This window comes from Chionomys nivalis, chromosome 8, assembly GCF_950005125.1.
Source record: "Chionomys nivalis chromosome 8, mChiNiv1.1, whole genome shotgun sequence".
NCBI lineage: Eukaryota > Metazoa > Chordata > Mammalia > Rodentia > Cricetidae > Chionomys > Chionomys nivalis.
Window position 1 is genome coordinate 39,323,651 of NC_080093.1, and position 23,561 is coordinate 39,347,211.

The following is a 23,561-nucleotide window of genomic DNA, read 5'->3' on the forward strand; positions in this document are numbered from 1 at the left end:
TGTCTATATTTAAAAGAAAAAAAAGAAACAAACCCAAATCACTCCCCCCCCCCAAAAAAGAAAAAAAACCCAACCCATCAAACAAGAGCAACAGCAAAACACAGACAAAATGATTATTGGCTATATATTATCATGTAAATACCTTATACCTGCAAAGTAGAAGACATTAATAAGATTGTCCATTTTATTTTACAACAAGTAGGTAGGGTGTGGGGCTGTTATTCTACATACTGAGAACACTGATAACACCTTTCCTTTTTTTTTTAACAAAAAATGTCTATAAACCAAGCTGGGCGGTGGTGGCACACGCCTTTAATCCCAGCACTCGGGAGGCAGAGGCAGGCGGATCTCTGTGAGTTTGAGGCCAGCCTGGTCTACAAGAGCTAGTTCTGGGACAGGCCCCAAAGCTACAGAGAAAGCCTGTCTTGAAAAAACCAAAAAATAAAAAAGTCTATAAACCATATTGCAAGTCCATAGTCAGTTATTGAGTTTTTGCTTAAAAGTAAGAAACTTTAGCCGGGCGGTGGTGGCGCACGCCTTTAATCCCAGCACTCGGGAGGCAGAGGCAGGTGGATCTCTGTGAGTTCGAGGCCAGCCTGGTCTACAAGAGCTAGTTCCAGGACAGGCTCCAAAGCCACAGAGAAACCCTGTCTCGAAAAAACCAAAAAAAAAAAAAAAAAAAAAAAAAAAAAGAAACTTTAGTATGGTCTGAGCAATCTAGCCAGAAAATGTGTCATTTCTTATAGTTTCTCTTTAAGATTGTATAATTAAATTAGCAATAAATAGGCTCCTCCCCACTGACTCAGATGAAGCCACCTGAAGGAAGCACTTTTCGTAGGAGTCCTGCAGGGAATGGACCAGCTGGGAAAGGGTTTCATCATTGAGCACAGAGCCTGCAATCCACACTTGGAATGTAACCATCCCAGTGGGTCAGGTGACGCCTCGGGACCCACTCCTTCCCCTTCAGCAAGCTCAGAAACTCCTTCACACAAGCTTTCCTCGCCCTAGGGAAAAGCTCCAGAGCAGAACTTTAGGATCTGAGGGAGGAAAGTGAGAGACTACCTGATGTTTTTCCTTTCTTTGTTTACAAATAAATGTATAGTTCCTTTTGTAATAGGAGGGCACAGCAGTACAGGCTGAAGCTAAAGCCAGTGTTTACAGTTAGTCAAGCAAGATGAGACCACTTCCATAACAAGGTGATATATTAATATTAAGCCCCATATTCTAGCTGAGGAACTTGGGGCAGAGGAAGCTGTTTACTGCTGGAGTGGGAAGCTAAGTTGAAATACAGCATGGGTATCCCTGACCCTGAACTGTCCCTGTCCCCTGTTCCCCCCTCCCCCGGCCACTGTTCCCCAGGATTAAACTGGTGATTGTAATTAGGGAATGATGAATAATGGTCTACCACGGGAGTGGCAGAGAGTGTGACCTGAAGCTGAGGACAGGAGTAGTCCTTCAGGACAACACAGATTAGGCTCCAGGCAGATTGGAGCCACAACAAGGCACATTCTGATGCTCAATTCATTCTTAATTTGTTTTTATTTTTCTCTGTCTGATGCTGGGGTCACACATGCAGGCAAATGCTCTGCTACGCAGCTGCACCCAGTTCCTTCCTATCCCTAATTGATTCCTGTGTGATGTAACACAACAGATTATCTCTCTCAAATTACATTTGTAATATCGCAAATGTTTTGTCAATAAGACACGCATGAAGAATGATAGACACAATCCAGCAGCAAGACAAATAATCTTTCTCATTGCTGTTGATGTCACATTTGTATATCAGCCTCTGGCGCCACAGGTCAAATGACTACACAGTTTAGCATACTTGTGACAGTGAAATACGTGGCTAATATCATACCAGGGCAACACCAACTAGCCTAGCCAAATAGTATACCTGGTCACCCTAAAGCTGGGGGAGGAGGACTATAGGTAAGGAAGCTTGTATTCCCAGGTCAAAGCTGGCCATAAAAAAAGAAGGGGGTGTTATTTTTTTCTTACACTATGCCAGCATCCACATGGGAAATGATTATCACCCTCAATCAAAGGAATGACCAATCAGCTCTCATCTCCAGGGTCAGCTCCAGTAAACAAATGGAACCGTTGGCAATACTGCTGGCCCCACCTCTTCCTTCCCCTGGTAAACCCTTGCACCTCCCACTGGTGTCCAAGTAGCAGCACTCCTCTTGGGTCTTGGGACTCCCCACACCTTTCTCTACCATGTCCACACGAAACACCATCGGGACATCTGGAGTGATGTGGGACCCCTCTGTATACCATTGGTTAATAAAGAAGCTGCTTTCAGCCAATGGCTTAACAGAATACAACCAGACTGAAAAGATACATAGAGAGAGTAGGCTGAGTCAGGGAGAAGCCACGTGGATGCTGGATGGAACTTTTCCTGGTAAGCCACAGCCATGTGGCGATACACAGATGAATAGAAATGGGATAGTTTAGGATATAAAGATTAGCCAGAAAGATGCTGAAGTGATTGGCCAAGCGATGATTTAATTAATATAGTTTCTGAGTGATTATTTCGTGGCCTGGGCAGCCTCCCCCTACACTGGAGTGTCCTGCCCAGCTGTTTATGAAAGAACTACTCACCCACCAATTCCAACGACAAATGTTTTCATAATTGGCTTTGGAAATCACGTCTTCCTATTAGTTCCTAAAATAAGTAAATAAAAATAAACTCAGTATCATTTAGTTGACTCGAGTTAGTTCTGAAAAGCAGTAACAGCTGGGAGGGGATCAGTGGCCTCAACCCCACATTACCCACAGTCTGGCTTCCAGAGGCCAATAGCTGGTGTTTCCTTAGTGCCTGTTAACCGATGTCATGCTCGTGTGGCCTACTTCTTTGGGTTACCTTGTGATAATTATTCTTAGTTGTCAACTTGACTACATCTAGAATGAACAAAAACCCAAGCAGCTGGGTACACTTGTGAGGGATTTTTTTTTCTTAAGTCATCTGGAGTGGGAAGACCCACTTTTAATCAGATCTTCTGAGGTGGGAAGATACAGCTTCTGCTGACTAAAGGACATGGAACAAAGAAGGTTTCTCTTTTTGCCTGCTTGCCCTTGATCTTGCTGGCAAGTCCATCCCTTCACTAACATTAGAGTCTATTTCCTTGGAATTTGAGGATTTACTGAAGACAAGCTAAGACATCCAGCCTTGTGCGCTGACAGACTCCTGGATTCTTGGACCTTCTGTTGGTAGACAGCCATTGTGACTAGCTGGGCCACAGCCTGGAAGCCATTCATACACACACACACACACACACACACACACACACACACACACATATTCCTCTGTAAGTTCTGTCCCTCTAGATCAATCTGACTAATATACCTCTCTCTATGCCCTTCCTGCTTTCCTACTAAAAGAAGGCACTGCCACTAGCGGCAGAGGAAGACAGAAGTCAGTCTCTTAGTCTCTCCCCCATCTCTGGAAAAAGCTTTTACTGGCACAGGATACATCCTCAAGCTTTGCAGAAGTACAAATTGGTCCAGACTGGAATGACAGATATCCATTTCTAGAAAAGCCAGAACAGAAACTAGATCAATTAAGTGAACATCTTCCTGTCTCCACGGAGGCTCTGAAATGCTTCATTACCAAGAGCACAAAAGGCTGTTGCATGTGTGCTGACTTCTCAGGCTCTGAAGGATGATAATCCGTGTCATTCTTATTGCTGTATTGTTGAAAAGCCATGCATTTGCTGTGTACAGTTATTGGAAAATACTGGTCCCTTTCCTGCCTGACATATTTGTGCAGATACATCAGGATACTGCCTCGATTACAGAGGATGGAAGCAATGACTGTAGCTGTGGTACTGGAAAGACTTGAGGGGGTTACCTGTGTGTGAACTCGAGCAGTTCGGAGATGAGGAATGAGGTGGAAGAATCTAAATGTAAACTCCTTCAGGCAAGAAGGATGGAAACTCCTGCAGCCAAGTACAAGGGATTGCAAGGCTGTGTTTTTTCTCACAAATCGAAACGGTATCCCTCATCCCAAAGCCCGACGACCTGAGTTACTCACTACTAGGTCGATGACTGGAGTTGGAGCCCCAGAACTCACATGGAAGGAGAGAACTGACTCTGAGTTGTCCTCTGACCTCTGCACACCTGCACGGCACTCATGTGTCCACATATTCACCAAATAAATAATAACTGAAAAGTCTAAAACCCAGGCACCCCAGGTCTACATTGAGTTAGCAACCTGGGACTATTCAAAACAGTGTTTGGATAAGTGCTGGGCCTATCTCACCAGCCATGAGGAGGTGATAACGCAGGAGAGGAGGAGAATGGGGGCCATGCAGAAACAAGGCTGGGGCAGGACTGAGTGGTCAGTGGAGCAGTGAGCAGCTTAACAATCTTTGAAGCTGTCCGCTTCAAAAACTGTGTTGGATACACAAGGTTCAGATACAATCCAGGTTCGTACACGGCACCAGCAACTCCCAAGTTCTATTTCATTATAACTTAGGGTCTCTTCAAGAATGGTTTAAAACCTAAATTTTGAACAAGTTGCAGTCAAGAGTTGCCATGCTCTCTATATCCATATACACGCTGTTTGTTTGTTTGTTTGCTTTTTTGTTTGTTTTTGAGGCTTTTCATGTGGCTCGGCCTGGCTTTAAAGTGGCTATGTAGTGAAAGATGACCTTACTTTGATCCTCTGCCACCCAAGTGCAGGCCCCTGCATCTGGCCTTACAGCAGAGTATGTTATGAAGTATATAGAACTTGGAGCAAAGATAAACTGAATCTTATGATGGCTCCAGAAAAACAACCTTCTAAACTTTCCAGAGTCATGAAATCAGGGTGTCCTATCACCGTGAATTGTGTGTATTACTAATGCCATATCTTTTCCTCAGCAGCAGAGACCATTTGCACAGGGAGCAGGGAGAACAGACCGAGACAAGAGTAAACCTTACATGAGTTGCCTATATGTTTTTCTTTAAATGTATTCATTATTATCATTCTGAGACAGAATCTCACACTATGTAGCCCATTTGGTCAGGAACTTGTTACACTGTCAAGATTGTTTCTGTGGCAAGGTTGCCTTACTTTAAGTACTGGGATCACAGGCATGCATCACCAAGACTGGCTCATTTTTTCTAAAAATGCTTTTGATTTGCTCTCAGTGAAATGTTGAATTCTCCTCATAGTTGGCTTGTGTTTATGTTTGATCTATCCCACTTCTAAACATGGGTTACTTTGAATTCTAAAATACAGAATTCTTCCTGGGTCATTCGAAGAATCAGCAGGCTGGACGGAGACAGGAACTCCCCACAAAATCAGAAAGATGACGAGGGCAAACACACTCTTCAGATGAGTTCAAGACAAATGTTTTCAGGACTTCTGTCTCCTGTGTTTTATTCAACAGTTACCTGGATCCTCTCCCAATGGACAGGACCTTCTCTTGCTACTAATTTAAACTTTGATCCCTTCTGGTAAACAGAATCTCCCTCAGCCTGAGTCCCTGGTAAGCACAGCCTAGGAATGTGGCCACCACCAAGCTCCTGGTAACCTATGCCTCTTGAAGTTCCACTCACTTTTTTTATTTTAAACCTAACTTTCAGTCGACACTTTGACACTCCATTTTATGAAGGTTTTTTTTTTTTAATTTACATGTGTGTGGGTAGGTGCATGCCATGGCTCACCACAGTCCACAGGTAGAGGTCATAGGTCTACTTGTGGGAGTCAGTTCTCTTTCCAACATGTGGGTACTGAAGACTGGACTCTGGTCATCAGATCTGGCAGCAAGGGCAGTTGAACCATCTTGCTGACCCTGTAGTTTCTTACATAATCAGTATTTTCGTTTTTATTTCTCCTATTATATTATGGAGCATATAATACCGATCATAACATTGTAAGTTTATGTGTGTGTGAATACAAAATCTTGAGATGAGGTGTTAGGTTAGGCATAGGCAACTTTTGTAAAGTACCAGATAGTATACATATACATATACATGTATATATATATACACATACATGTATTTGTATAGCTTTCGTTTTGTGGACAAACCATTCTACTCTGAAGTTTGTAATGAGAAAGAGGCCACAGTTCAGTGCATAAGAAAACGAGCATGGTGTGTTCTAACAAAATCTTATGGGCACGGAAAATAAGTTTCCCCTAACTTTCGCGTGCCACATGCCACAAAACACTATGCTTTTGCTCCTGTCTCACCTATTAAAAACACCAAAAGCATTCTTGGAAGGCTTTACAAATCCAAATAGCAGGTGGGTTGGAGTTTATTTACCAAATGCTGCAGAAAGGAGCACCTGTCTCCTGAGAATCAAGACCCGATTCCCCTACCAGCAAATGTGTGGTCACCTGGAGCTAGCGCCAGTACGGTGAAGAGCAAGACGCCTCTGAGGCACGCGAGTCCTAACGCGGTTTCCCTAGACACAATCAGGTTCCGGCCCGGCGCAAGTGACTCTGGAAGGTGCCCAGGCCTCGGCGCGGCTACGCAGCGGGCAGTGAGTACTTACCGAAGCGGGATCGAGTCCTCCCCAGCAGGGCCGCAGAACAGGCCGCACGAGCGTCTCAAGGGAACCACTGCCCGGTGCTCACCCGGACTGTGCAGCCCTCTAGCCGCTTTCAAAGTCCCCCAACAAGCTGGGCCTTGGGGCGTGGTCACCATGCGGCTCCTCCCCCAAGGAGGAGGGCGGGGCTCCAGCGCTCAGGAGCAGGTTGGCCCCCCGAAGCTCCGCCCCACTCGCCGCCGCAGCCAACCAGAGGCCGGCGAGGCGCGGCCACTTCCTGGTGGGAAGGCTGGGCGGTCTGCGGAGCTCGCTGGTACGAGTGTCCCGCATCGGCTGCGCGCGGGTCCCGAGCGGCCGCGGCCAGCGCAGGCTTGGCGCCCAGTTCCCGTCTGCGTGTGGGGCTCCCGCGGCAGAGCCTGGCAGCTCCGGGTAGCACCATGTCCAAGCCACCTCCCAAACCGGTCAAACCAGGTAAGAGCTCGGCTCGGCGCGCCGCGCGTGCGGGTGTCCAGGCTGCGGGGCGCAGAGCCGGAGTTCCTGACGAACCCCCTCGGGCTCCCTCCGCATTGCTCGTCAGGACGATCCAGCCTCCGGAGTGGTGGCAGCACCTAGGTCGCGGCCACTTCCTCATAGCTCGGCGTGTCACTGTCAAGTTGAAGTTCTTGACCGGTCGGCGAACGGGAAGTGCGCTGCGGCTGGGTGGGGTTTGCACTCGCTGCCTGCGGGGCTCGGAGGAGAGCAGGCTGGGGATTCGGGGTCTCCGGGGAGCTTTGGAGAGCTGCACCCATGCTGCCAGCGGGACAGTCTGGCCCGCGACCCTCTCGGCTCTTCGCGTTAGGCAGTGTCGCTCTGTCGTGCGTCCTAGAGCTTTGCTTAGAGTGACTCTGGCTAACTAAGCTAGAGAGAGACGAAGTTCCTCAAAGCAGTGTGCTTGACCACTCTTCCTGGTTCACTTCTTAAACTTTGTTCTTAGAGTGTTTTCTATGATGTGGAGAAACGAGAGCATTTAAAGGGACTGCTGCATTTCAGTTCGGATAAATAAACATGTAGGAGCTTTCATTGACTAGGTAACTAACAGGAATCATAGAAAATGGGAGATTAATGACTGACGAACTCCCAGTCCTTTTCTTCCAATCTGCGACTTTGATATTGCAAAGGCTGAAACTTGAAACGAGCCATTTACATCATCCTTTATGGTAACATACGCAGCTCCAGTGATTTTTTTTCCCCTTGAGCTTTTTTTCCTAAATGTCAGTCACTCCAAACTTAATAATTATTCAGTTTTATTCTTTTGTGGCAGTATCAAGCCCTCGATTTTGAAAATAATGCACACATATTTGTGAAATAGACATGATGACTTAAAATTTTCAGGGCCGAGGGTGAAGGAAGTGGCTTAGACCGGCTTTGGCCTGAACAGAGTTAGGGCGGTGCTGGTTAGAGGCTTCTGCCTTCGACGTGAAATCTGAGAGGTTTGCAATTTGCAATTTAGATGCGGATGTGTGAGGTGGCAGTTTTGTAAACTCAGCTGTAAGTCAGGACCTCAAGTGTACTGAGTTCTTTGATAGCTAAACAAAGCGCTTGATTTGGAAGAATGTCCTGGAGAATCGGGTCCTGAGGTTTTTCCTCTCTCCAGACTCATTAAAAGTGAAGTCTGGGTTGTCTCTGTGAGGTCTGGTAGGAACCTGCCTTCCTGTATGCTACGGGATTGTGAACTCACGCACCCTTGGGTGTGGTTTCGGACTCATCCTGTTACTGAGTGCAGATATGCGCTGGGAACTACTTTTGTTGTCTACATCTCTGCTTTTTTCCTCAAGCAAACCAGAAAACACATGGCTAAACATTTTTACTATATAGAGAGAAATCTGACTTCACAGGGATTTACAAGGGAGGCCCAGACATAAATACAGTTGCCATGAAAGTCAATTTGTTGACTTAGTAATCTACAATGAGAAATATTAGTGTCAGTAGGACTTAAAACTGTGTGCTGTGTTACTTGCGACAGAAACTTTTATTATCATACTGGCCCACAGATACTGTGTGATAGGCCCTGGTCTATACCTAATCCATACATAATTGAATTCATTTACTTCTCCCTGCAACTGTATCAGGTCAGTGCCATTATTATTATTACTGTTAACATTATTATTATTTTGAGACAAAGTTTCTCTGTATAACAACCCCAGCTGTCCTGGAACTTGCTTTATAGACCAGGCTGGCCTCATTATAATCACACAAAAACTATATTAATTACAACACAGACGAATGGTTTAGGCATATTCCTAGCCTCTTCTTAAATTAACCCCTTTCTATTATTTTATATTTTACCACAAGGCTCGTGGTTTACTGGTCTTTCTGTCTTTGCTTCTTTCTCTGTTTCTTTTTGAGACAGGGTCTCCCTCTCCAGCCCTGGCTGATCTGGAGCTTGTTGTGTAGACCATGCTGGCCTGGACCTCTCTGGGCTTAGTCTGCCTCTGCCTCACCGCCTTGCCTGGTCTTTAGTTTAGACATTCCTTACTGTAACTTCTATTTTTGACCTGTGCTGGGCACTGGGGGTTCTCAGAAACAGTGAGATAAAGCTCTTACTTGTTTGTTCCTTACTTAATTTCTTTATCTACAGCTAGTTGGCTGATTGTGTCCATTTCATTATTTAATCCTATATATATATATAAAAAGCAAAAGCTTAATGTATAAGTGGTGCATGTCTGGAACCCTAGCACTCAGTGAAGTAAGAGACGCCCAACTATGTAGCAGCTATCTCAAAAAAAAAAGTAATAAGATGTATTTTCTATTTTAGAATGTTTGATACATGCAGATAAACAATAAGTAAATATATTAAAATTTAAAACCCATTTTTTTTTTTTTTTTGGTTTTTCGAGACAGGGTTTCTCTGTGGCTTTGGAGCCTGTCCTGGAACTAGCTCTGTAGACCAGGCTGGTCTCGAACTCACAGAGATCCGCCTGCCTCTGCCTCCCGAGTGCTGGGATTAAAGGCGTGCGCCACCATCGCCCGGCTTAAAACCCATTTTTATCACCTAGAGATAGTACACTGTATGAAAACCTCTCAGGTTTTTTCCCCCCAGTAAGTCAGTTTTTATTATAAAAGGAAAGCAGAAGCAGTTATCGTTAGAATGGTGCCGAGTGTCAGTTTGAGATGTCTTGCTGTGGGCTGGAATGTTTCCATTCTATGTTGTCTGTATAATGCTTGAAACGCCATTTCAATCACAGTTTGTCTGTGCCTTGGGTAGCCTTTTACCTTCTATGGTGTCACTTTGGCCCCTGAAGGTTTGTCATTGAAATCCTCCCCCTACTCATTAGATTTGGCACCCTGGCTCAGTCTTCAGTGCTTAGGACTGACCTGCCCTTCCGAACCCCGAGGCCTTTCAGTGCAGAGAGCTTTTGTGTGGTTTTCAGCCACCCTGGGAGCCTTGCACTGCAAGGAAAGTGGCTCTACCTAGCTTGAAGGTGTGCAGGACAGAATTCAGTTCTCACAGAGACAGAGAAATATGATGGGCCCTGGGATAGGGAATGCACTGGATACCGTGAGTACCTCCAGACCATCTCATTTTGGACAGATTTGGGGACAGTCCACTGTAGTTGGAACCTATGTCTGACCTTAGCCATCTCCTCCAAGATGACTTATTGATTTTGGTCGTGAGAGGAAGGCAACATAAATATTTTATGTGTCCTATGGAAATAAATCTGTGGAACTAGAAGAAGCCAGCCAGTGTTCTGGCCTTTTGGTCACGATAAAAGCATAAAAGGCGTTGGATGTATGTATGCCCTTTAAATATAACTTGATAGGAAAAGAGTCTCGTCTAAACTGGTCCCAACTATTGTGTAATCCATCCCTGCATAAATAACGGAGCAGTAGTGAGAGTGATCACTCGATTTCCAGATGTCCACCGGAAGTTTTCCTTCTATAAATGCGACATTTATACCCAATGACGAGTGAAGTCCCGGGAAAACTTTCTGAGGACTCCCTGGATGATAGCGATGGGGAAAATGAACATTTATTTAGTTGGCCCCACACATCAGGGCCGGGAGCAAGCACTCTGTATCCTCTAACTACTGTGTTTATTCTGACTTCACTGTGAATGGGTCCCTATATCCTTGTTTTACTCAAGATAAGTAAGCTACTCGATGCCTCAAAGATAGCTGTGCATGGTGTGGTGTGGGACTAGAGCTCGGGCTTTAACTTGGACATGTTGTGGGAAGGAGGTTCGTGTTTGTGCGCGTGAACCATAGTGCATCTGTGGGGGTCAGAGCAGCTCTCTCTCCCAGGAATCAAACTCAAATGCTTAGGTTTGGCTGCAGGCACCCTAACCTTGGCTGCAGGCACCCCAACCCACTGCGATCTGTTCCTGTCCCACATTAGAGGAATTTGGAGAAAAATGTATGAAGAGGGCTTGGGTTTCTTTTAAACTCCTCCATGGTATTTGCTGATATTTATTTAAGGGAACCCTACTAATGCACATTTCGATGGTTTCCAGTCTTTCGTAAAGCAGTATTATAGCAGGTAGTTAGTTTGCGAATCCACAGGCTGTAGTCCTGTAGTGGGGTTTGTATATCAGAAGGTGGGGGTACTGCCATTTTTGGAGACATTTCAAATCGATAATATCAGTTCACCTAACTCTAAAAAATTGCGACCCAGCCAAAGTAGGAAAAAATGTAATACATTTGACTTGAATATTATTGTAGATGATCGGAAGGTTGGAAGCACAGGGCACAGCGCTTGGGGAAACTGAGAAGGTGTCACCAAGGAGTGGTAATATAAGAAGGGGCATGCGAGCCGAGGAAGAGTTTGCTGGAGTGTGAAGGGGAAGGCATTTGACAGAAGTACAGAGGAAACATAGCTACTGTACGCATTTGACTGACTACGGGTACCAGGGTTTTCCGAGTTTCCAGGGAAGTTTGGTGCACACAGGGAACTGCAGACGTGTGTGTGTGTGTGTGTGTGTGTGTGTGTCTGGAATTAAAGAGAAAGCCATGTGCCTAGTTTTTGGAAAATGGTTCTGTTCCATACAGAAAGCAAGAACTGAAGTGTCACGTTCTACTCCTCCAACAGGTGCGTCTGAGGATGTGGTTTTGCGTATTGGTAGGCTGTGGCTGTTGAGCTTGTAGCTGTAGTTAAAGAGGGTTAGGTACTTCAAAAGATTGAAACAAGTTCCCGGGTGCCTGATGCGGCCACCTTCCTATTCTTGCCAATCATTTCCTACATTATTTTTAACACCCGAAGAGCTTTTTGAACACCACAGGCAAACTTGTCAACTTAACTTTGGAGTCAGGAATTAAAGGGCAATTTTGCAGTTGTCCATGTTTTTTTTTTTTTTTTTTTTTTTTTTTTTTTTTTTTTTTTTTTTGCTGGTTGGTTTGTTTTGTTTCGTTTTTTAAGACAGGGTTTTTTTTATGTTGCCCTGGCTGTCCTGGAACTCACTCTGTACACCAGGTGGATCTCAAACTTGGAAATATGCCTGCCTCTGCCTACCCAGTGCTGGGGCTAAAGGTGTGTGCCTCCACCACCTAGCTTAAGTTTTACATTTCGCTTGCATGGTATCTTCCCTACGAATTTGATGAGCTACTCCAGTTTTATATTTTTGGATTCACCAAGCACCCCTAGTCCATCTTTTCTCCTGACTTTCCTGATTTCTTGGGAACTTGGGGAGGAAGATGCTACTACCAGTGGCATTGTACCTAAGCCAGAGGGACTCAATTGGGTCCCTTACAAGAGTCAGAGGGAGCACCGAGCAGGGTCTTCCTGACCTGCCTCCTTTTTAGAGGCTCCCTGCTGGCCATCCAGTGTCTACCTCACTCCTGTGATATAAGAGCTACCCTTCAGTCCTGGGCTTAATCTGGGCAGACTGCCTACTAAGTGTCTTCATGAGACTCTTCCAAACAAACACTGTGCTTCCTGGGAGATGCTGCCTCATGCTAGCCCTCTGAGCATAGGTGCGGGGCCTTAGATGAGACTCCGTTGACAAGTGTCTCTGACTCCGGAAGTCTGGAAGATTACTGTGTCTTGTCTTTGCTTAAAGTCCAGACTTCTCTCTGATGTATTGCTTGCTGAGGTTTCCGGGCTTTTCTAGAGCACATACTCTGTTTGCGGGTCTGTTACCTTGATGAATCAGAGTAGCTTCATCTTGATGGTACTGCTGTAGGACCTCAATTGGAGACATTCTCACAGATGTTTTGGGCTAAGACTCTGGTTTTGAAACATTGCAGCAGAAAACCATTCCCTCCCAAGTTCATATACCAAATATGTACCAAACTTGAAGTTGTTCCCAGCCTTAGTTTTCTGTTGGAGAAAAAAGCTGCCTCTTCAACCACATCTGCATTTAGGGTCTAAATACAAGGATCTGACCCTAACGTAGCTGCAATTTTAAGTAGGATCCGCTGCTGTGGCAACTACTGCTATCCTCTTTCTGAGAACCCTACCTCTGGTTCTTGCCGAATACCTTCCTTCCCCTTCTGGAGGGCCTGGTCTGTACTCAAGTGTTGAGACTCGGGTTCTTTAGGGACCTTTGGTTCCTTAGGACTTGATTCTGCTTGTTAGGAGCTGTGTTTTCCGGAACAAGCTCTTGCCCGTTTCCTGGCTGGACTGGGGTCTCTGATGTCTTGACGTCTGTTTTGGACTCCCTTTTAGAAGTGGTCACCGCCTCCCCGCCTCCCACCAAGACAGGGTTTCTCTGTAGCTTTGGAGCCTGTTCTGGAACTAGCTCTTGTAGACCAGGCTGGCCTCGAACTCACAGAGATCCACCTGCCTCTGCCTCCTGAGTGCTGGGATTAAAGGTTTGTACCACCACCGCTCCTGGACTCTCTTTTGACTGATATCCACATCCCCAATGCTCAAACTGTCCTTACCCCTTGTTATTTGCCACTGTTTTATTGTCTAGTTCCTGTCCAGATGGGCCCTCGGCTATTTCTGATGTACTCTTCATAGTCTTGAAGTCTGTCTACTTTTGTGTAGCATTTAATGTGGGCTTCTGTCCCTCCTCAGGCCTCATTTTAGGCAGACCTTAATGACATGGCCAACTTGTTTGGGCATCATGGTGGCACCTTAAAGCACCAGGGTCACAGACCTGGGGAGCCTTACCACAGCATCTTCCTTAGGGTTATCCCAGTCTTCCTCACTCACAACAGTTAGAACTCAGCTTCCTTTTTTCTCTGTCCATGGCCCTGAACATGAACTCTCTTTGATGAGTAAGTGCCCCGTCAGTATTAACAGGTTCACTGATCTCTTGTAGTCTCCATCTCCAAAATGCTTCCATTAAAATATAGGGTAAGGGTTAGCTAGTAGCGTGCTTGCCAAGTGTGCACAGAGACCCGAGTTCGATCCCCAGGGTCATATTAACCAGACATGATGGCGCACCCTGTAATCCCAGCATGGGAGGTAGAGGAAGGAGGATCAGACACTCAAGGCCAGATTCACTGATGTAGCAAGTTTGGGGCCAACCTGTGCTACATGAGACCCTGTCTGAAAGCAGACAAAAGGTGTATATATACAGTCAGTAAGAAACATGCTTCTGGGAAGGAGCTCCCTGAATAGTGAGAGACTCTCTAGTGGCAGGATCAGGTATGAAAACCACCTCAGAGTATTAGAGGCCCTTGGAGGAGGCCCATTATAGAAATGAAAAATAAAACCCAGCTTCGAGATGAAGTTCTGGTCCTGAGTTTTCAGATAACTTGCTAGGTGACCATGGTAAGTCACCAGACAACTCTGGACTTCAGTTTTTGTCCCGTGTTAAGTCTGATTCCAAGTTTACTTCATTGCTTTGGACTGGCCTTTTTTTTTTTTTTTTGGTTTTTCGAGACAGGGTTTCTCTTCTCTGTAGCTTTGGAGCCTGTCCTGGAACTAGCTCTTGTAGACCAGGCTGGCCTCGAACTCCCAGAGATCCGCCTGCCTCTGCCTCCCGAGTGCTGGGATTAAAGGCGTGCGCCACCACCGCCCAGCTGGACTGGCCTTTTATATAATCTCTCATATTTCTGAATAATTTCCTGCGCAATGGTTCTCATAGACCCCAGGATCCTTTAGTTACTCTCTCTCTACCCCTAGTTGTGCCTGCTGCTTAGTCCGTGTGGATCCAGAGTTCCAGGACTGATACCGAGTGGGAGGAGAGGATGGGGTGGGGCCCAGTGTATGGATAAGTGATCCATTTTACTTGTTCTGACTGTGTAGGGTAGGGTTTTGTGTACAGCTAACTGGAGAAAGAACATTGGGGACCTGGCAGGATGCTTGAGAGGTACCACATGCACCGATTGTAAGGAGACCATTGTAAAATGTGACCGTGAATGACTGCCAAGGCAGGCTGTTTTTTTTTTTCTTGGTCACTTACTTATTTAATGAATATTTTTATGATCTGAGAATTTTTTTACAACATATTTTGATCATATTCATATGCTCCTCTCTGAGCTCATTCCAGACCTAAACCGTTACCCACCGTATGCTCTTTCAACTTCATGCCCCCCCCCCCCCTTTTACTATCCCACTGAGTCTGATTTATGCTGCCTCTGTAGTCATGACTTTGCATCCTCCAAAGCGTGGTCAACCTAGCAGGGCTCACACCCTTAAAGAAAACTGACTCTCCTTTTCCCAGAAGCCGTCAACCCATGAAGAATTTTATGTTTAGAAAATGTCAGCTCTGTGGACGGGAGCTCTAGGAATATGACTTGTAGGTCTTAGAAGTTCATTCTGTGTGTAGTGTCCTTTAGAATTTACCTTTCTAGGGGCACTCCCATCTTCTTTCTGTCTCTTTTAAATGTGATAGTCTGAAACTATGGGCTCAAAGGTCAGACCTTGCTTTATAGGAATTCTTGCTTCTGATTCTGGGCAATAGAATTTTTGTTGCTGGTCTTTTTTTTTGTTTTGTTTTGTTTTGAAAAAAAGAAAAAAAAAACAGGTTTCTTTATAGATCAGGGTGACCTCGAACTCAGAGATTGGCCTGTCTCCACCTCCTGAGTGTTGGGATTAAAGGTGTACGCCACCACTGCCTGGCTCGTTGCTAGTCTTTAACCAGAGGGAAGAGGAGCCTTCCCCTGCAAGGATGACTGTCCATGTGTCACTCTGCATTGATGTGCATCTCACTAAGAAACCAAAAACCTTTTTCCTTCCATCCTCACTCCCTGACCACTAAAAAAAATGCTTAGATCTGACGTTAACGATTAACTCAAGAATTTATAATTATAGTAATAGAAACAAGTTTCATTGTCGTGACTTTAGAATTCAATAAATTCAGCTTGTTGGAGATTATAATACTTTGAATATTAATTTATTGGGAAAGATGGTAAGAGGTGGTAGGCTACATATGAATGTACCAATGAGTATAGAAGAGAGCAAATCCTGTGTCCATCTCAGAGACTGCGGTTAAGGTGACCATGGTTCGTGGGTGGGGTCACAGCCTTGGGAGTTCAGGGTCTTCTGTCTTCTGTCCCAGCCACTCATTCACACGTTCAGCAAGTAATGCCATAGGATCTAGGCTTGAGAGGGAGGGAGGGCATCCTTAGAGCACAAGGGCAGATTTCGTAGTCTCCTCCCACATGTCTCCATACTCTTAAATGTGTGGAATGATGCTCTGGGTACCCATCAATTCAAATGCGTTTTAAAAGCAATCCAGGAACCTAGTGTGGCCTCAGAGGGGTTCAGGAGGGATCTTGGGTCTTAGCATGTCCTGGAGGTGAGTGATGTACTAAACTTTGTGACCTTCAGGGGTTGCCTCCTCCTCCTTGTCAGGCTCTGAGAGAAAAGGGGGTTTCTACTCTTAATAGTCCTGTAATTTACCCTGTTCTAATTGTGACTCCAGAAAACCACATTTTTAGTTTAACTGGTCCTGTTCTTCAAGGATGTTGTAGAGGCCTTTGCTCCCTCTTCCTTCTTCCTAAACTGCAGTGGTTTGAGGAAACACCCTTTCACCCTGCAAACGGTACCTCTGGCCCGGTGAGAGCCTCTTGGACTTATTGGTGCTTTCCAGACCCCCTTATTTCTGTCAGACCTTTTGTCTCACAGTTTACGTCACAGTTTGTCTCATCTGTGAGGACCAGGGCTCACCACCCACTGTCTGTCTGCTGCCTAGTGGCCAGGGTTGAAGAGATGGAGACTCCAGATCAGGCCCTGGAATGGAGCGGCAGTAGAAGCATATTTTAGTGCCATATTTCCAGGGCCACCGTCTGTCCTTGTCCCTCCTGTGTCAGATGTGGTACAGACCTCTGAAGTAACATTGCTGGGCTCGAGATGCACCCAGGGTTGCAGTCTCTAGCTGGAAGCCGGGCATCAGTGGCAGGACTACTCTGGACACCTTGCTGGTTTCTCGCAGATAGAAATCTTGCCAGTTTCTCTAAACCTGTTTCCCCATTTTTGAGCCCCTTACCACTGGCTGTGCCCCCCCCCCAAAAAAAAGCCAACAACAACTGGGGACTAGACTAAGGGCCTCACAACACTGCCCTTGAGCCATATCTTCAGCCATCTTTTTATTTTGGGATAGAAGTCCTGACTAAGTTGCTTAGGCTGGCCTAGCCTGGTCTTGAATTTGCAGTCCCCCTGCCTCAGCCTCCTAAGTATTGTATGACTTTGCTGTCAAGCCCGACTTCTTGAGACAGGGTTGTTATGATCGCTTTGATGTGCTGCAGAGAAAAAAATAAAATCTTTTTGTTCTTAGAAGAGGAAGGGGTACATTTACACAATGGAGTTCTACACAGCAGAAAAAATAATGACATCTTGAATTTTGCAGGAAAATGGATGGAGCTAGAAAACATTATTTTGAGTGAGGTATAGTTATCCCAGACACAGAAAGACAATTATCACATGTACTCACTCATAGGTGGGTTTTAAACATAAAGCAAAGAAAACCAGCCTGCAAACCACAATCCCAGAGAATTTAGACAATGAGGACACTAAGAGAGACTTACATAGATCTAATCTACATGGGAACTAGAAAGTAGAAAAAGACAAGCTCTCCTGAGTAAATTGGGAGAATGAGGACCTTGGGGGGAGGGGAGAGGCAGGGAGGGAAGCAGAGAAAAATGTAGAGCTCAATTAAAAAAAATAGGAAGAGGAAGGGCTCAGTTTTCAAAGGTGTTATTTTTTGATTTTTTCTTCTCTTTTTCTCATTATTTTCTTCCGTTTCAAACACACCCAGGTCTTATTTTGTTACACCAGATTTTGAGTATTAATTTTCTGCTACAGATTTGGCCATGCAGTTGAGGCTATATTTTGACCCTTAATGATTCTTCCTGTCTCTCCCACACTACAAATCCTTGTTTCCCTGCCAGGTTTCAAGAGTCCATCCATTCTCAACACATGTCTCAGGTTTGTATACACTGAATGCGTTTCTCAGAGCACATTGTTTTACTAGGGTGTGCCCGTGGGAGCTAAGTCTAAGAGGGTTTCATTCACGCTAGTGTTCGAGATCTTCAAATCTGAAGTGTTTTGTTGCTGCTGCTTGCTTTGTTCTATTCACAAACTTTCTAACCACTGGTTACACACATTAATACATGAAATGGTCTGACCTGTTGTTTCCAATTACAGACCTCCCAGTAGTAGGACAGAATGTCTGAAATCAGTTATGACTAGTCTACAGAAAGAGGTGTGGATCTGGGGGTAGGGGGTGGATAGGAACAAAGACACTGGAGTGAATTCCTGAAAGCAAAGTTGTTGTTTAATAAAATCCTTAGTTTTATGAAAATGTGTGCACATATGTATGCGTGGGTATGTGTGTGTGTGTATGCATTTCCTGTGAACTCTATTTTCAAGCATGTGGAGAGAGTATACACATAGGCTTAGACATGTAAGTGCTTTAGCTATCGCTCCACTCGAAGAGTTGGCTATGCCTGCTTTCTTTGATTGTGTGGGATTTATATGCAGTCCCCAGCCATTAGAAACAATATGGAAAACAACGGAAAGATACAGTAAGTCCAAACATCCCTCCGCCTGCCTCTGAGCTTGAGAGAGCCCTAGCACATGTTCATGCCCCAAGCTTGATCTCATCCTTTTTTCCATGCTTTGCCTCAAGCACACTGACCTGGTGGATGTCCCGGAATGCACTTCCTGCCCTGCAGCCCCTGAATGCTCTCAATGCTCTTTGTTCTGGGACTTCCTTTCCCTTCCCTCCCTTTGCATGGGTACCTTATGTTGTCATTCTAACTCAATACGTTGCCTGTGCTGATTTCAGTGTTCACCTGTGTATGTGAGTGTTTTGCCATTGTAGGGGTTTGTCTGCCCGACATTTCTTTGCATGACTATTTCAGGGAGAATAGGGAACAAAGGGGACTCCTATTAGTTGATCCTGATAATTACACACGACTTCCAAGTTGCCCTTCAACTGGACATTAATAAGGAACATATTTTCCTGTAATTCCTAATCACTCCAGCAGTTCATAACATAAAAGAAATAAACATGACTTGTAGTTCTGTTCTTGAAGGAAATAGCATTTTTTGTGTTTTCCTGTAGTCTTTCTTTATGCATATCTTGCTTTACATAGCTAATTGCATGTACAATACAGCCAGTCTCTTATAGCAACTGTAAGTTTATTCCCCCAAAGCTATATATTTCAAACATTCCGGATCCTGGGGCTTTGCATATGGGGCAGGTGCTCTGCCACTGAGTCGTCTCCAGCCTTCCCTTTGATTTTGAAACAAGCTGTCCTGGCCTCAGTCTGCTGCCTGGTGACTTTGAATATGTTATCATTCATCCTGCTTAAACCTTCTAAATACCTGGGATAACAGAGTCATTTAGTTTTCAACGGATGGCTTTAGTGTTGGGGAACTTCTCTCTGGTCTTGGATTTGCCCAGCTAATGGTCTCATACTGGAGGAAGCTAGGCCCAGCCTCACTTGGGGTCTTTGTGGAGCACGTGAGCTGCAGTTCCCCTTGCTCTGTCATAATACATCTCTGTCTAACTTGTTACTTTCAGAAGGGGCCATGGGATAGGGGCAGAGTCTGAGTATTTCAGGCTTGGTGGGTTGCATGACCTCTGTAGTGATTCCGCATGTCGCGAGAGCGTGGACCAGACAGAATGTGAGCAAAGAGCGGTGTTCTGATCAGTGATACATCTTTACTCCTGGTCACTGAACTCAGATCATTTTTATGCATTGGGACGTACTGTTTAAAACTGTGAAGCTATTCTTAGGTCGTGGGTCATGCTGTCCGCTGTCAGTCACTGGGCTTCTACCTTGCAGAAGTCCATATAGTCTCAAGGCTGACATCATATCTTCCTCTTTTCTCCTGGTTTCCTAGACTGTTGAGGGGTGTTCAACAATCATTGTTCCCTTTCTCTGATATTTAGTTACCCAGGGCATAGTCATCAAAGAACTTGTCATTTGGAATTTTAGGTCCTGTTTTTTTTTTTTTTGGATGTTTATGTCATATGGAGAAGACATAAAAGTAGCCAGCATGTATGATCTTTCAAGAACTAAAAGTAGCTGAGGTTGCTGAAAGGTATTGCAGAGTAGAAGCAAATGAGAAAAAAATGGACTAGAAAGGCACACTGTTAATAAACAGAACCCTCTTGTCAGAAAACACACTGGCCACTGTTTGTAAGGAACCCGCCATTCCTGCCCCTGAAATCAAGACACGTTGCAAATTCTTCTGTCTTCTCCGCCCCTTTTTGGATTGCATAAGGGGTAGCAGTCAGAGATGGGGTAGTGATGGGCTAAGAGGAACACAAACAGTCTTCATCGACTTTTCTGTTGATTTGCTTTAATCCAAGAAGGTGAGGGTGTGGGAAGAAATATGTCCAGTTAGATTTTTCTACACCACCACAGCTCTGGGACAGTCCTGTGCCTCAAATCACTCTGCTTTTCTGCCTGTTTTTAGTTTTGAAGCAGCGGGTTTTTGTGGACTGATACACATGGAAATCCAAGCCAAGAAACGTGTTCTGAGATGCTCTTCCATTTATGGGCGTGGGAGTCCATAAAGCCCCAGGGAGGCCCGTGTTGGCCCACAGAGCACAGCTGTTTCCTTTCACCTCAGGAGCGGAATGATGGCTGTAGTTCTTGGATCCCGTCCCTTAGACTCCTCTGTTTCGTTTCTGAGCAGAAAACATCCTGTTTCAGGGGCTGGAGAGATGGCACAGCAGCTACGAGTGCTTGCTGTTCTTGCATAGAACTCAGGTTCAGTTCTCAGCACTATGTGGGGACAACTGTGACTGTAACTCTAGCCTCAGGGGATCTGATGCCTTTTCTCCCTCCCTAGGGCCCCTGTGCTCACATGCACATACCCACACACAGATGTAAAGTATGCCTAATCAAAAAGAAAGCAAATTGAAAACCAACAAAAACAACCCTTCTGCTTGATCATGCATGGATGATATAATACCAGTGATTGGTAGAAAACATATTAAAGCTTTCACTTATCCAAGAATATCAATATTCTAAGGGGTGGCAATTTCTTTTGTGTCCACAAAGTATAAGAGTTTTTTTTCTTTCATTTTCTTAGGAAAACGTGAAAAATAAATCTATGTACTAAATTTATGTTTTCTCTAATTAATTTTTGGTCAAATGATGTTCTTTGAAGAACTCTAAAATTGGTTGTACTATTTGCTTTTGAGGGAGAAAGAGAGAATTGTGTTTCTAATGTATAACCGAATTTTTAAACTAAAACAACATTGAGGAAATATTTCACATTCCTTATAGAGTCTTCCAGCAGATAGCCTGGAGTGTGACTTCTAGGGTTTATCTGTGACCTTGACTTCTAGTAAGACATATTTTGCTTGATGGTCTAGTCCATAAAATACATAGAAATATGCATACATACATGCACATCTACACACGTACACATCCCACACTAAGTTCATCTTAGCCTTCTACTTCTTTTAGAACCTGCCTCTCAGCTTTGACCAACTGGCCAGCTTACATGACCCACATACAAAGACATCTGCTTGAATATGCATTGTAGATGGCAAAAGAAACCCTCATTCCTCATTTTAGTACACTCACCAGTAATCAAACAAGGCATGGTATTTGGGTTTACTATTATCTTAATGTTATAATAATTAACAATGATTGTGAATTCATGAATTTTAAGCCCCCAGATCATTTAAGAGTGAAAATGATATGTACAGGTTGGGAATTATTATTGAGCTAGCCTGATTGCTAATAATCTTGTGGGATAATTATCATCATCTAGTTAAGTCCGGGTGACGAGAGGGTACACGCTGCTCTCAGCTTCTGCTTTATAAGAATCAAGGCTTACTATCACACCGGCACCCTTGTCGTGGGGGCAGTAGCTGTGTGAGCAGAGCTGGTGTGATGGGCTGGTGTGTGTGGTGGTGGGCTTAGCTTTATAAAAGTCCCCCTGGGCTAGACTCCAGCTGTGGAGAATTTATGGTTGCTGACCTTTTGGAAATATGGCTGGTAGATAGCTCAGTGGATAAAGTATTTGTCAAGACCGAGAACTTGAGCTTCAGTTCCAAGAATCTAGGCAAAGGCTACACATGTGGTGTGAGCATCTGTAACTAACACTCCTGCAGGAGGTGGAAGGTCAGACAGAATTCCCAGAAGCCCTCAGGCTAGCCAGCCTAGAGTACATACTAGAGAAACAGGAGACCCTTCCTGGAATGCCTGGCCTCGTTCTCTGAATATGCCTGCTTTCACAGACAGAAGCACATGCTTACATTGTACAGACACACATACACATTGTACACACACATAGACACATATGCATATTACAGATGAGTGAAAACATTAAAAGGTTATTCTAGATTGTCTAAGCTAACAATCATAATTTAACTTTTGAATAGTTTCCTATTTTTATATTATGTTAAAGTATTTCATTCTGTGTAGATGAATGACATTTACGTTTGCCAAATATTAATTTGAACACTTGTTTGCTTGCTACCAGTACACTAAAATCTGTATTTGATAAATTCTAAAATATCTATTTAGGCCTTCATCCATCCCCAGCGAAGCAAACATTTCACAAAATCATCATTTCAGCTCTCATCTTTTCTGATCTAGTTAATCTTTTGTTATTTTTTTCAAACAGTCTCACTGGGTGGCCTAGGCTTTACTGAATTATTCTACCTCAGTTTCCTGAAGGCTAACAGTCTCATGCCACCCTATGTAGCCTTATTTAAGCTTTAAAGCTGCTCATTTTGTTTCTCAATCTACTAATGGTTTCTGACCTGTGTTTTTAAAATGCTGAGACTCACCTGCTCTGGGAATGGCGAGATAACAAGGACAGGTCATTTTGGCATGTGATAATTTTCTTGTGCAGGAGAAAGAGTTTTCTAATTTTGTTCTTTTCCTATGTGGATTAGTCAGGGTTCCAGAACTGCTGTATAAAATGTCAGTTAAGAATTGTGGAAAATGGATCAATGCTATTGCTGAACAGTTTCTTTGACCAATTCCTTCCAGCTCTTTGAGAATTTAAGTGTTAACTTATTAGGCAATCTGTGTTTTTATTAACATGGTAAAAATTACTGCGTGGGCATCCCTTCATCAGAATGCTTGCTTGTTTTGCTTTGTTTGTTTTACACCTACCTAAGAGTTGTAGTGGTTGAACATCCCTAATCTGAACATTCACAATTTTAAGTATTCTGGAATTCCAAACTTGCTTTTAGAGAAGTCTTAAATTCCCAGCATGATTGAGTGGAAGGAGCAAAGGCTTCCTGTCTGTCCCTTGCCAGTCCCCATGCGTAGCCTCTGAACCCTTGTTAGCAGTTTACCCCAGTTGTGTTTTGTCAAATTGTTCTATTACCAATAAAAATTTGAGAGTCAGATATTGGGGTGAAAACCTGATAGATCAAATAAGCAGAGGGGAGCGACTAGCTGACCTTCCTTTCTGACAGCCAGTACCTCCACTCTCCACAGATTACAGATCAAAGAGAGTGCAGGAATTCCAAGTCCCTCCCTTCTCCTTCCTGTCTGACTTCAGTATCCATATCAGCTTCACTGTGGCTAATTCTGGTCAGCTAGTTACTGACTCTGCCTTCTGATTCAGAGTTAACTTTGTTAGCACAGTTTAGGAGTGTCATAGTATGATCAAATATCCCACAACATCCTCCACTGTGTTTTCTGTTCCTGTGACAAAATAGTGTGACACAGGCAACCCCCAGGAGGAAGAGCTTCTGTGGGTTTATGGTTCCGTGGCTGGT

The 23,561-nt window shown here is 44.4% G+C and overlaps 2 protein-coding genes across 5 annotated transcripts in view; one reads left to right on the forward strand and one right to left on the reverse strand.

Moving 5' to 3' along the window:
- Nmrk1 (nicotinamide riboside kinase 1) overlaps positions 1-6,638 on the reverse strand; it is a 31,451-nt gene extending 24,813 nt beyond the window's left edge. For all 4 annotated transcript variants that reach the window (XR_009057562.1, XM_057777609.1, XM_057777611.1 and 1 more), the window contains exons 1-2: positions 6,488-6,638; positions 2,605-2,668 (exon numbers count right to left, since the gene is read on the reverse strand). Coding sequence is in view for 3 of the 4 variants with exons in the window: in XM_057777609.1 (XP_057633592.1) it covers positions 2,605-2,633 (29 nt within the window). In the remaining variant the exon portion in view is untranslated. The remainder of the gene's footprint in view (positions 1-2,604; positions 2,669-6,487) is intronic.
- A 107-nt stretch (positions 6,639-6,745) lies between these two features.
- The window catches only part of Ostf1 (osteoclast stimulating factor 1), a 49,544-nt gene continuing 32,728 nt past the window's right edge, over positions 6,746-23,561 (forward strand). The window contains exon 1 of the mRNA XM_057777608.1: positions 6,746-6,952. Coding sequence (XP_057633591.1) covers positions 6,919-6,952 — 34 coding nt within the window. The 5' untranslated portion in view covers positions 6,746-6,918. The remainder of the gene's footprint in view (positions 6,953-23,561) is intronic.